General features: G+C 52.3%; 5 protein-coding genes across 5 annotated transcripts; 1 reads left to right on the top strand and 4 right to left on the bottom strand.

Moving 5' to 3' along the window:
• Positions 1-376: 376 nt before the first annotated feature.
• J4E87_003041 (uncharacterized protein) lies at positions 377-1,345 on the bottom strand (the record flags this gene model as incomplete). Its single annotated transcript, XM_049374674.1, has 3 exons — positions 377-904; positions 951-1,149; positions 1,203-1,345. 3 exons carry the CDS (start codon positions 1,343-1,345, stop codon positions 377-379), a joined length of 870 nt encoding a protein of 289 aa, XP_049235665.1.
• Positions 1,346-1,635: 290 nt separating this feature from the next.
• On the bottom strand, positions 1,636-2,631 carry J4E87_003040 (uncharacterized protein; the record flags this gene model as incomplete). Its single annotated transcript, XM_049374673.1, has 1 exon — positions 1,636-2,631. The coding sequence occupies one exon, from the start codon at positions 2,629-2,631 to the stop codon at positions 1,636-1,638; it is 996 nt and encodes a 331-aa protein (XP_049235664.1).
• A 521-nt stretch (positions 2,632-3,152) lies between these two features.
• RCF1 (Respiratory supercomplex factor 1, mitochondrial) lies at positions 3,153-3,730 on the bottom strand (the record flags this gene model as incomplete). The annotated part of the gene is made up of 2 exons (XM_049374672.1): positions 3,153-3,600; positions 3,675-3,730. 2 exons carry the CDS (start codon positions 3,728-3,730, stop codon positions 3,153-3,155), a joined length of 504 nt encoding a protein of 167 aa, XP_049235663.1.
• A 395-nt stretch (positions 3,731-4,125) lies between these two features.
• J4E87_003038 (uncharacterized protein) lies at positions 4,126-5,188 on the top strand (the record flags this gene model as incomplete). The annotated part of the gene is made up of 2 exons (XM_049374671.1): positions 4,126-4,367; positions 4,417-5,188. 2 exons carry the CDS (start codon positions 4,126-4,128, stop codon positions 5,186-5,188), a joined length of 1,014 nt encoding a protein of 337 aa, XP_049235662.1.
• Positions 5,189-5,740: 552 nt separating this feature from the next.
• On the bottom strand, positions 5,741-6,493 carry J4E87_003037 (uncharacterized protein; the record flags this gene model as incomplete). Its single annotated transcript, XM_049374670.1, has 2 exons — positions 5,741-5,989; positions 6,038-6,493. The coding sequence occupies 2 exons, from the start codon at positions 6,491-6,493 to the stop codon at positions 5,741-5,743; spliced, it is 705 nt and encodes a 234-aa protein (XP_049235661.1).
• Between the last annotated feature and the right edge of the window lie 6,050 nt (positions 6,494-12,543).

The raw sequence follows: 12,543 nt of genomic DNA, 5'->3' as shown, positions 1-12,543 counted from the left end.
GGTGCAGGTTGCGGCTGAGCGGAGCTGCGCCTTCTCCAAGCCGCTGCGAAAAGAAGGCTGCACATGGAAAACACGGCAGCCAATCGCACTAAGTGTATACATACGGCCCCCGAATTTGAGGCTATGATTTCAGCGAACCTATACGAGGTTAGGACACAATACGAGATTAGGTCAGCAATCACGCATAAATTTGCCAGTGTCGCAACGGCCACAGTCTATATTTTCTATGGCAGATGACTGCGCATGCATGTTATAGTCTTCTTTACACCACCGCGCATCCTTAGATCTTACAGTGATATTCTGCCCCTCTTGTGTTCCCTCATAGCCGCGAGGTTTTGTATTTGAAGTAAGTGAACATACCCAAAGTCTGCTCAGCTTATCTTTGTCCAGCCAATCTCCGCTCCTGGACCTCAGACAAAGCCCGGCTACCGCTCAGGAAAGCAACAACTCCTACGACAGCAGCCGCTGGCAGAGTCTGGAAGAGGTTCCAGGTGGTGTAGTAGAGAAAGAAAATACCCTCCATCGCCAGGATAGAGCCATAAAACAGCCCGTGCGACACGGGTGCGTTGCCCAGAGCCTTGCTCAGGTGGCTGGTGTTCGCGCCCAGTGTAGCCCATACACCGAGAAGAATGGGCAGCGCAGCAGCAACAGCAGCCGCGAACACAATTGTTATGATCTTAGGTGGAGACTTAGCATCCTCTTTGAAGATGTGGTGGATCTCAGATTCGGCGGCGTAGCGGACGGGCGGCTCGGGGACGCTGAGAGGGACGCTGGGGTCGCGGGTGACGGCGAGATCGAACGCTTTGCTCTTGTATGGCGCGGAAGATCCGAATGATCCAATGACGATTGATGCGACGATTGGTTTCTCCGATGTCAGGAATTGGTGGGGTAGGTCCTTGTGAGACTGGATGTGTTAGCTGTGCTGGCAGCCATTGCAACGCTTCACCTACCAAATCGACCTTTCCCTTGCCGCTGTCCTTTACATTGAACACAAAAGACTCTTCCAAACCTGTTGTTGGTTCGGTCAGAGTAAGGAATGCCTGATGAGGTCGCTTCGCGGTGCTTCCATCGAGGGTTGTAAGGACAAGCTTCAATGTATCCGTTGCGCCCAACGATACAGATTTGCCCAGCGGTGTCAAAGGACTCAATCTAAATGCTCATTAGTCCTGCAATAATTGCACATAACGCAAGCTCAAGCTCACTTGTCCTTTGAACCTCCGCCAACACCAGCACCTTTGCTGGTGACAGTCACGGTGGCATCCTCAAAGCTCCATGAGGAAGCTGCGGAGACAATAGCCGCGCCCGAAAGTAAAAGGGAAGAAACGAAGCCTTGAAGAACCCTCATCGTTGCTGATTCGGAAAGAGTGAACGCGGAGCTGTCAATGTTGCGCCGACACAGACGTAAGCGTGTCCTTTGCCAAGACTTCGACCGGCATTTTCCGGCGCTAGTTGCCCATGCCTTCCCTCGTCAACTCAACTCACACGCGCGGAGAGCGACGTCACTTGATTCACAACTGATTATTATGCATCAATCTCGAGGTCATATTGAGATGTTGTCAATAAGCATACTCACAATGATGAAAATCGTTTGATCGTTGCGTCTCTCTGCAAGACTCACACATACAGACAGCCATACTAACGGACCTTTCTCCTGCGCAACAGCACCCTCCACCTGCGCTTGGTCTTTGGAACCTCATCCTCTGGGCCCTCTGGGCCTTCTGGATCCTCTGGACCCTCTGCATCCTCTGAATCATCCAGATCTGCTATCCACAGCACATTAAGTATCAATCTAACCCATTGTCTTTCATCCTTCGGAAACATCTCCATCCACTCCTCTTCAACAGCCACCAAACATGCCACATCCCCATCCTTATGCTTTCCGCGCGTTGCGTCACGATACATCTCCAGAAACCGAAACCCCCGCGACGAAACCAGCGTCCTAAAGATAGCGAATCCCAAATCCGGTACTCGAAGGTGGTAGTTATTAAACGCAAACGGGTCCACCATCGTGTTACCCCTCAGAACCTTATACGGATCATAAGATAGCTCACCCAACCCAACAACAGACTCTTTCCTCAAATCCTGAATCCTCTTCTCAATCACATCTGTCGTAACCGCATCCCCAATCCTATTCTTAAAATCAAGTTTCTGCTGCAGCTCATCCAATCCACGTGGCGGATACACAGCAGCGTACTCCGGCTCCCCATAGATATGGTACCGAGCAGTGCTATAGTCGCTTTGCCAACACCTAGCTATGGCTTCTGAGATATCGTGCCTGTCACTCTCGCTGACGTTGTCGGAATAGTATTCCGGTTGTTGCCACCATTCTGTTCGGCAGAGTGGGCATCGTCGCGAAGAGCCGGATGAAGTGTCGAGGCTCATTTGGTGGACACAGGCTGAGCCGAGGATGTGGTTGCAACCGGGGAGATTTATGATGGCGAGGGGCTTGTCGAGCATTTGGAGGGCGAGGTTCTCGCTGCCATAGGGGAGCTGGCAGATGGCGCATGTGTCTTGTTCTGAGAATAGGTTCGGTTGCTTGGTGGAGGTGTGGTTTGCGACGAATTGTGAGTAGGTTCGGGGTGTGGAGCACTTCGTGCAGCAGGGGTCGTTCTCTGCTGGAGTAGTGGACATGGCTATGTAGATATTCAGCAGTCTTGGGGAAGATACTGGAGGTCGTGGTAGAAGGCAGATGAATAGATTGACGAACACTTCAAGCGCGTTGAATGAAGAGCAATCTTGAATTCCATGCTTTGCACGATCTGCCTCGTCAGGTAGAGTGATGAACAATTCATGACTAGTGCCTGCCACGCTTGATCTTGTGGAAGTGAAGTGTTGAATGTGATTTCGAAGTGGTGAATAACATAATACTAACTCCTGAAATATTCGATGGGTATGTTTCATCGTTTTATGTTACAAAAGGTTTGCATCTGTGGCTAATACCACAGCCCCGTAGCGCGTGAAGCGCAGGTGTTCGTGTAGTGACAGACGGAATGCTTCCAAATTCCCAGGTCATGCTCGTACAATATGTGGTGTATATACAACGAAGGTGTGTCGTCCGAATCGTGACAAGAAGCGCAGTGCATCTCTTCACAGTCCCTTCTCTTGATCGAGGGTTTCCTCATGATGGTCAAGTTCTCCGTGGCTTTGTGGGTTTATTTTCCGACAGTCTGATCTTTCAATTCCTTTGTCTTCTCAGCGACCATGTCAGTCACACCCTTGGCCTCCTCTCCCACTCCCCTCGCCTTCTTAGCCATCCTGTCCTTCCAGGCCTTGTCTTCCTCGTCTCGCATCTCCAACTCCCTCAGCCACCTGTCTCTCTTGTCCATGCGCTCCTTCTGCGCAACTTGCTTCTCGTACTCCTTGCGCTTCACGCGGTCCTTTTGCCAGTACATATTTCCTGCGACCAGTACGGCGATTGTGAAGGCTTGGGCGTATAGACGTCGGCGGAAGTACATGTTGGTCGCCTTGTGGTCACCTTTCCGCATCGAGCGGGTTGCGCCGATAATGGCCCAGACGGTCAGACCGCAGCCGAGGGGCACGAGCGGCTCTTCGCGGAAGCGGCGCCATATCTTGTCGAGGGTGTTTTCATTGTAGAAGTCGCTGGATGACGTAGTTAGTAGGTGTATCTTATGTAATCCTCAAGATTGGCTAGAAGGATGTCTGAGTCTACATACGCATTCTCGTCGAAAGAAGAGGGCAGCGGCGCGCTGTTTGGTGGTCCGAAAGACATGGTGGGTGGTATGCAGATGCAAATGCGGAGGCGGCGGAGGTGTCGCGTGGGTAGAAGTGTACAATGACAGGGACGTTACATGAACCCGCAGATCTAAAAGACTGCGCTAGCTCTGAATGCGCAAATTGAAGCTATACAGAAGCCCTGGAAGCGCTATTACAGGTATGGAGTGGGTTGTGTATGGCTTCAAGATGCGGAGCAATCGATTATCTCACCACTTCGGCCATCGGCCCTTCCTGATGTTCCAGGCCCGATGCGCGCGAGTGGTGCCTACAACTGCATCACCAGAGCTGCGCGAACCACGACAGCCCGGGTCAAGCATCTCTATCCACTCCAAACCACCACGTCGCCTTCAATGAGAGACGCGGCGACAGGCAAACTCCCCTCGCTGCGCCATGAACGATGAGGCCGAGTCGTCTCGAGCTACTCAGCGCCATGACAACACGGCCGCATCCCACCTGGCCGATCTAGAGGATGCGCTGGCCCGCTTTGAAGAGGCGGAAGAGCGAGAGAAGCAGAAGCAGGTCAAGCAGCGGAAATTGGATGCGAAGAGGAAGCGCATACAGATGCTGGGCGAGCTGTTGCGGGAATTGGACATGATCGTCTACCTGGAACTCATTACACTCTACCACCTGGAGTACGCTTACCATTCACATGCTGCTACCTTGCGCTAATCGTTTCTGTAGCTGCTCGTTCTTCTGGCTCCTGTTCAAGGCACTTACACATGCCTTCCTGCTGACGCCTATCCCCGACACCGCGACCGTCACCCGCCCACCAGACGAACCGAGGCCCTTCCTCCCGCTGCTCCTGATATCGTTTGGAGTAAATTTCCTCTTACATCTTACATATCCCGCGCCATCGGCTGGCGAAGATACCAGAGGCTATCTGCACGGCGGCTTGATGATAGACTTCATCGGGCAGCAGGGCCCCACGAGCAAGTGGAAGCTTGGGGCGCTCGACATATGCATCCTGTTCCTGCAGCTTGTCATGGTCTCGGTACACGTCAAGAGGCGGGAGCTGAAGAAGAAACTGGCCAAACTGTCAGCTGGTGGGGGTGCGCCAAACACCACTACCACCCGAGCCACGTCAGACTCGGCACCGACAGCGACGGCAGCGGCGACGAATGACAACACGAACCGAGATCAGGATGCCGATGATGAGGAGCGAGGTGTGTTACACCGAACCGATACGCTGTCAGACTTTGGCATGGATCCCGAAAACGAAGAAGACGCCCTGCTACCATCATCCTCCGAATCTGGCCATGCCGACGCTATGGAGCTTCTCAGTTCGGGTCAGTGTGTCATTGGCGACTTCACCCTCATCGACACCCTCCTGCAAGAGAACCGAGATTACGCGGCTTACCGATTGACGCGCACCGAGAGCGGCAATAACGACATGCCGGAAACGCTACGGCGGCTCAATACCTTGCGAACTCGTTTCGGCGTGGGTGGCGGGTGAACGCAAGTAAGACGTTATCTTATCATCGCCTTGCTCCGATGCACGTGTTCCAACCAGCTCCGCGGTGACACTGCTGTGACATGCCATGCACGTTGTCCCAATGAATCATTGCATGCAGCACACAAAGCCACCGCGTACGCCTAACTCATGCACGTTCGGCTCGGGTGCCCCCACGCGTTCGTTTCCCGTTGTAAGACGGCTAGGAGGGCTTGTTGCAAGCATTGGTGGCGCCGTGCTTGGACTACCCCAGTAACATTATGCGACGTGCAGTTGTGTGATCGCTTAGTTGTGGCGGTACATCGAGCAGATCACCATGATCTTTGTATGCGTGAACGGGCCTGGGGCACTTCGGTTAAGGGGCACATGCGGTGGAAATACCACTGCATTACGATCCCACACCATGTGCGCATGATGCCAATGTCGCTTGAGATTCCCGACAATTACTCTATGCCGTTCCTCATACTATGGGCGCTCTATCGGAGAGCGTTATCTACCTGGTCTTAAGCGATTGAAGAGAAGCGGGTTATAGCAAGGCGGGATTGTTGGTCAGAGCTAGACTGTTCCCAGATGTTTGCCAAAAGGCACCCATAATACTGCAAAGATTGCCAATACAGTCAGCACTGGCACTGCAGCGTTCTGCCAGTCACCGGGAAACTTGATCAGCCAATAGATCCAGAAGCCGAATGCGGCAAGTAATGGCACGAGGTGATAGACTGCCATGAAAGCGAAGGAGATTGCGTGATCGGCCTCCAGTCCCCAGGCGACCGCGATGGCGTCGGATCGTATATCGAACTCGCTTTTCTTTTTCGGTATACAATTTAGTCGGTATGGGCGGCATGGTAGACTCACACAGTCATGCCATGGGTTGACCAATGGCCATTTGCAGTTCATGTCGCAGGCTTTGAGACAGACTGCAAATGTCTTGGGGGATATCATGGGAACTGTACCTGGTTTCGGGGCATATTCGTAGTCATTTTCGAACTTCGGGTAGTCGGGTAGGCCGTCGCCTTGAGACAGGACGCGCCCAGCATCGAACTTTTCCAGCTTGACAAATCTGCAGAATCGAAAGCGAAATGGTGATATGAGCCGTTTGATCCAGTTTCGATGCTTCTTGTACCGTATTTTGAGCTCGCGGAAAAAAGCGGGATCATTCAGTGCAGCTGTAATGTCGATTTGTTCGATTTCAAGAGACCATCGCGAGCCTTGCACACCGAAGAGGACGCGCGATGATGGAGTTGGGACAGCAGTTGATGGATCCGTAGTTGGCTGACCCGATACCTGCGGTGCGGAATTGCCAGTGTTCATTGCCGAAGGGCTGGTGCTGGTTCCACCTGCAACTGGTGGGCTGGTCACCGGTGTCGAAGTTGTAGAAGAGGTCATAGGAGTATAGCGTTGGCCAGCTTTCGATGAATTGGAAGGATTTGATGCTCTCCCGACAGCCGCCTTGATCCATGTCACTGGAAGACCCCACCGCCGCTGGCCGATCCGTGGTGTCGCGATATGATTGAGAGACTGTGGAGCGGTAGGACTCGTGGTCTTTCCAGGGCGCTCGATGTGACAACAAAAGCACTGCTTCGGATGATCCGGCAGCGAAGACATGGCGTATTGAATAATGTAGGATTCGTCCGAAGACAAGATCTCATATAGCTGGTCTCCGCCAAACTGTATGGTTTAGAAGCCTTACTCAAATTATCAAAAGAATAAGAAACGTACCTTCCACTGGAGACGGGATTCTTTATACGCAACATCAGGTACACGAGGATTTAAAGGCCACCAGTCCCATTCTACCATCGTGTAATCCTCCAAGAAAGCCTTGGTTCTATTGAAGAACGACGTATCATTCCTGAATGAGAAGTCTATGGCGCATCTTGGTATATGTGACAAGAGCTGCCGTAATGGACCGCGTAAGGCCAAGAGCGCGAGGTCGGTAGTCAGATCATAATAAGGCGCAATTTCTTCTCTGGGCAACCTGTCTAGGACGGCGATTTTATCGGCATTCGCCCTAAACTTTTTGTTCCATTTATATGATGAGATAGTGTCGACGTCCTCCAGATATTGAGTAATAGCTGAGGCAATAGGCTGCCATGTGGTCATTAGCTGTTCGTCAATGCTACCGCCTTTACTACGGTCCACTTCGCTATCGGGAGGCGCGTGAGCATTGCTGTGGTGGTGACGTAGCAACTTAGAGTACTCGATAATAAACCGATCTTTTCCCAGTTCAGCCAAGGCGTGTTGGTATATATCAATCATCCACCGGTCCCATTCGAGTATTGTAGAGTAGTTTGATATGATGGTAGACTCTGTCGGTCCTGCGTGGGCATCTGTTTGGAAGCTCGGCCTGAGCGGTATGTTGCTTCGGTTTGTCCCTTCCTCTGAGTCTATCTCGTTCTCCGGCTCACTTGATGACTCTTTTGGCTGTCTTTTCGACGATATAAGGTTCTTCATGTCCTCTTTGAGCAGCTTGAATGCTGTACTTGTCATCAAGACCTCACGCATGTTCGTGAGCGTCTCCAAGCTACTTTCACCCTCATGTGTCTCTCCTTGCTCGTCTTCATCGAACGAGGATTCACCAGCACTAATATATCCGGAGTCATCTCTTTTGTCTAATCGCGCTTTTGCTGATTGAGATCTCTCCAGTACCTCTTCCGAGATCTCCCACGCCATCCATACCACCAAACGCGCAGCAAAAAAGCCCGAACGATCTTGCGTCTCGTCTTTTAGTCTTCTGGCAAACTCGATTAGTAACCGCCTAAAGGCGTTCACGAATGTTTGGCGTCCAATAGCACCATGGATTACAGTCGTGTAGAGTGGGCGGAGAATCTCGTGGTCTCGGAATATGGATCGCAACTCCCAAGTTGCTGCATCTATCTTCTCAGCAGAAGATCCACTACCTTTTAATACACCATTCGCAGCAGAGGCGAGAGATGGGATGGGTAATGTAGATATCTGATCTGCTGGAAAATTCGAGGAATCCAACTCAACTTGATCTGCACTCGACTCCTCAGGAGCAGGATGACCTTCTTTGGGGACAGTATAGTAAGAAGGATCCATAGAAACGAAGGGCATGAGATAGTGGTGGCGTATACTGCGCTCGATCGCTTTGAGGAGACTACAGACTTCCACATATCCAGTGGGGATTTCTATGCGGACCAGCTCATTGTCCTCTTCAACGGTGCTGTAAGTTGATCCATCGGACTCTCGGTACAAGCATCTGTGAATAACAAAGTCAACCCAGCTACATTCAGTCTGTATTGCGATTGACTTACCTAGCTACGCTTTGAGCTAGAGTATGACCCACTTCACATAGCTGTTCATGAATGCGATGGACTTCAAATGAATTGTGACAGTACACACACTTCCGAGCATGCACCTCAAAATGGTAACATGCCCAGCTTTCCTCCGTGTTGAGTGGGCGTGACAAGCTGTCTTTGGGGTCTTCATTGAAATCGACGGCTACGTCGCGACGACCTGGACTGTTGCGGACAGTATCCTGCATAGCCATTCGTATAGAAGAGATGCGTCACCACTGCGTCCCCAACTCTACTCCAGATATCCATTTGTCGCGAGATCTCTCTTGACACAACAACAACATGCGACGCTCAGAATCGCTGACTTTGCTAGTGACTTCGGTTGTACAGAGATGTTGGTAAATTTGGGCAGATAGGAACAGAGACGTATCCACAATGTTCCTCTACGCTGTTCTGCTAAGCGCTAGGCCGCATCGTATTCATCCACCTCATGCACGCCATCTACTCAAATCACTGGCTTTTACTAGCAGAATAGTAATCTTGGTAAGGCACCGATCGCTATGGGAGAGCCTGGACGATAGGTGCGCATGCGAGCCATACACCATACCGCGCGCCTGACTCACCTGCATGCATCAGATCATCTCCGCATTCACCCAAATCAACCCCATAGCAAATGTAACGTCAACATGCGCCCATCTCCCCAGCATCGCACACCGATGACGGCAGCGCCGGGCGCCAGTTTGCCAAACGCCCCATACCGCCCGACGTCAGCCGTCCTACCAGTGGCGACGAAGAGTCGTGTGTCTCGCCAATCTCCGTTTTGGGGGCGAGATTGGGGCCTCCATTCGACGCTCAGCGTTGTGTGCTGTCCAATATCGAGGTTCCGTCTTACGGCAGATTTAAGCGGTCGTGCCGACATGCACAGCATGCGAGATCTTACGGGTAGCCAGTGCCGCTCTGCTGCAGAACCAGGTGTCTGCTGCAAGACTTACATTGCTTGCGCAAACGTGGCGTGAGTGCTCTCCCGCGCAGGGGGGAGGGGCTGCGTGTGATGGTACGCTGTATACGGAGTGGTCTACTACCTTCACGAGATGGATGGATCTCGCTCGTGGGATGGCCATGCGAAACCTGATTGCGAAAGCGGGAATAGTCAGACTCGACACGTCGGGAGGTACAGTTATCGTCCACCAATACTTGCTGTCGCCTATCGCGCCTTCTATCTCAAGCAACTACACGTGCGTTGTGTCACCCACCTATACCCAGGTACCCACCCACCTTCATTTCCACATGGCGAACATGGAAGGTAGGAATAACAAATCATATTATGGAGCAGCTTTTGGAGGACCCTGCATGGCCAGTTCGTATCGGAGGCCCTTTTGCAGTGATTCGCGCGAGCCGCGTTTTGCTCGCATTCCTTCGATTCTCAAAGTCGTCTCGGAACGGGCAAAGCACGATCGTACTTCGGCTGCCGCGACGCGAAGCTGCGTGGGATGAATAGCATAATGTGCAAGGTAGTGAAACAGAGAAGGATGGCTGAGTCTTCAGTCGTGGCCAAACTCTGCGTTTGCGTCCTCGATGACACGAAAGGTCGTCGAACGTTACTCTCTCATCTCATTCGCAACCGCACCACATGCTCGCGGATGACGCGCGCCCGGTCAACGGGCGGGTTATAACGGAAGCACGGATCGGAACGTCGAACGACGCACCGAAACCCAAATCCCTCTCATGGTTTATTCGCCTCGACATGCACCCACACGGCGCCAAGAATAGCATGCCACCACATGGTCCCACCTCTTGATGATGCGTGTGGGGAGCTCAACGATTGGCCGAAGCTTAACCTGCCTTGTGAGCGAATACTAAACTTTGGCTTGAATTTTTCTGATTGGCGGGATTGGCTTGCCTTGCGAGGGTGCGAGTAAGCAAGCGATTTGACATCTTATGATATGCAGCGCGTGGGCCGACTGAGTTGCATCCCCGTTCCTTGTTGTGTGTTGCATGCTCGCAAAAGGAGTTAGTATGCTCACGTGACTGATCCAAGAGCTCGCTTGCTTGTCACTCCTTTACAGGGCTTTGTCATTGCTGACATGCATGGGCCACGGCGTGTTGCACCGCGTGGCTTGCATGGTTGGGCTCTGAGTTCAGCGTCCTGGGGAAGGCGATGCACATTTCTGACAAGGATAATGCTGGTGTGATGCATACGTGACCCGACAGGACGGTTCGGCGTTTGGGCTAGCTGCAGCATGGAGGGTGGGTACGTGCGGGATTATAGAACTGGCGAGCGTGCCATAGGCGATGCGCGACATGCGATGCAAGATGCGATGCTGAACTCGTTGCGACTTTACTATACCTAAGCACTTGACCCGCTCCGCCGGCTCTCGCTGGGGTGAGACACCTGAGTGGACGCATTTAGTTATGTCTGACACGACTCGCTGCATATTGCATGCCGCCGCTTGAGGTTATTGGCAATTGCGCCAGACTCCATACGTACGTTGACAACCGATCCTGATGTAATAGGATTCATATCGGTTGCAAGCTGCCTTCAATATGTGCTACCGAGGACGGTTGGGGAACTCGTGTCGAAGCGCAAGTGCTCACGATCATGCATGTAATGGAGTGGGGTGTGCAAGTCTTGCCCCACAGTTCTGCAGATTCCTGGGCGTATTCTAGTTGCGAAGATCAATTTTGCGCAGCAGGATCGCCATGTCTTCTCGAGTCAAAGAACGTGTAAGGGGTTTATCGCGAACACATTCGGCAGGTGCGAAGAATTCAGTTTGAAAAGAGCGCCGTGCGATATTTGCTTTGTCGTCCTGCAACGTAAGGCGAAAAGACCATGTAACCCTCATATGCGCCAGATATACAAGGTCATCGAGTCAGTCGTACGATCCGGTGAGAATTCCGCTCATGGCCCGCTGTATGGAACAGCATCGTCGTGCAGTAAAGCAAATATTACATGCAGGCGGAGGAGCGCGATGTCATCGCGTGACAAGATGAATCGATAGAGGTGCACAAATAAGTCCGAGAGAAACGACTTTGGCGCTGTGCAGATCCAGTCCCATGGAGACAGCCCCTATGGCGATGTATCGACATGGCAGGAATATGCGGTGTGAACTATAGGTACACGTGTCGAGAGTCGGTCATCTGGATGTGTGTGGAGTCCCTCTAAACCGCGGATGTACTGTGCTCCCACATGAATGGACCCGTTATGCAGGTCAAAAAGATACCAGCTGCAAGGGATGCAAAATGGGGAAGTTGATCCGGAAAGTGAATCCCAGATGCCCCCATAGACTCTGCAACCAGCAAAATGAGGTTTCTTGTGCCGTGATGCTGGAGCAGGAAAACGAAGGCACGCATCGACAGTTGCAAGCGACCGAAACGTGCTGACAAAACCCGAGGCATCTACACTCGCGGTCGGCCCGAGTAGCGAGAAGTATTCGGGTAAGCACAGCAAAAGAAGATCATGAGCCGGAACCGCTGCAACATGCGCAGTCTTACAGCCTTGTCACCCGCCGCAGAGGTAAACGGTGAGCAAGTGTTGATCCTAGACACAGAAGCCGGCGTGATTGGGTGGATCTTTGTCCCCGGTCGCGGCATGTCATCAATCAAGACCCTTGTACGACGGCGGCTCTGCCTAGGTAGTTCTTCCAGATGCGTAGGATCACGGGTCAAGCGGCTGGCTCGTGGGTAGGCTAGGTTGCATCCTTGCAACGCATGCTGCAGCTTGGAGAGATTTTTAGTGCTGCTCTTTGCACGTCCACCCGCATCATCATTGCGAGTCAGCTTTACACCGGATGCTGGTAGATATAGCGTTCGCGGATGTGATGGCATCGAAAGTGGAGAGATGGCGGTGAAGGTGTTGCGTGCGCGCTTCGGGGGCCCGGCAAATCTGAGATTAGGCCCGATGACGAGGGTGGTGATCAAGAGCCATGTCGTGCATACAGCGGCACAGCAGCTAGCCCCTAAGTATGTCATCGTGATGATTGGCCCAGACGCCCAAGTGAAGAGTCCAATGAGTAGCGCTCTGGACAATTCGATTGCGACATCTTTCCTGTTGTTGTGTGGGTGATCCTGGTGTAGGGCTAGTAATCAGTCGCGGTGTTTGCGACAGCC

The sequence above is a fragment of the Alternaria ethzedia genome (genome assembly GCF_023757985.1).
Source record: "Alternaria ethzedia strain BMP 0044 chromosome Unknown scaffold_5, whole genome shotgun sequence".
NCBI lineage: Eukaryota > Fungi > Ascomycota > Dothideomycetes > Pleosporales > Pleosporaceae > Alternaria > Alternaria ethzedia.
The sequence above is the reverse complement of the archived record's forward strand: the minus strand, read 5'-3'. Positions and strand labels throughout refer to the sequence as shown.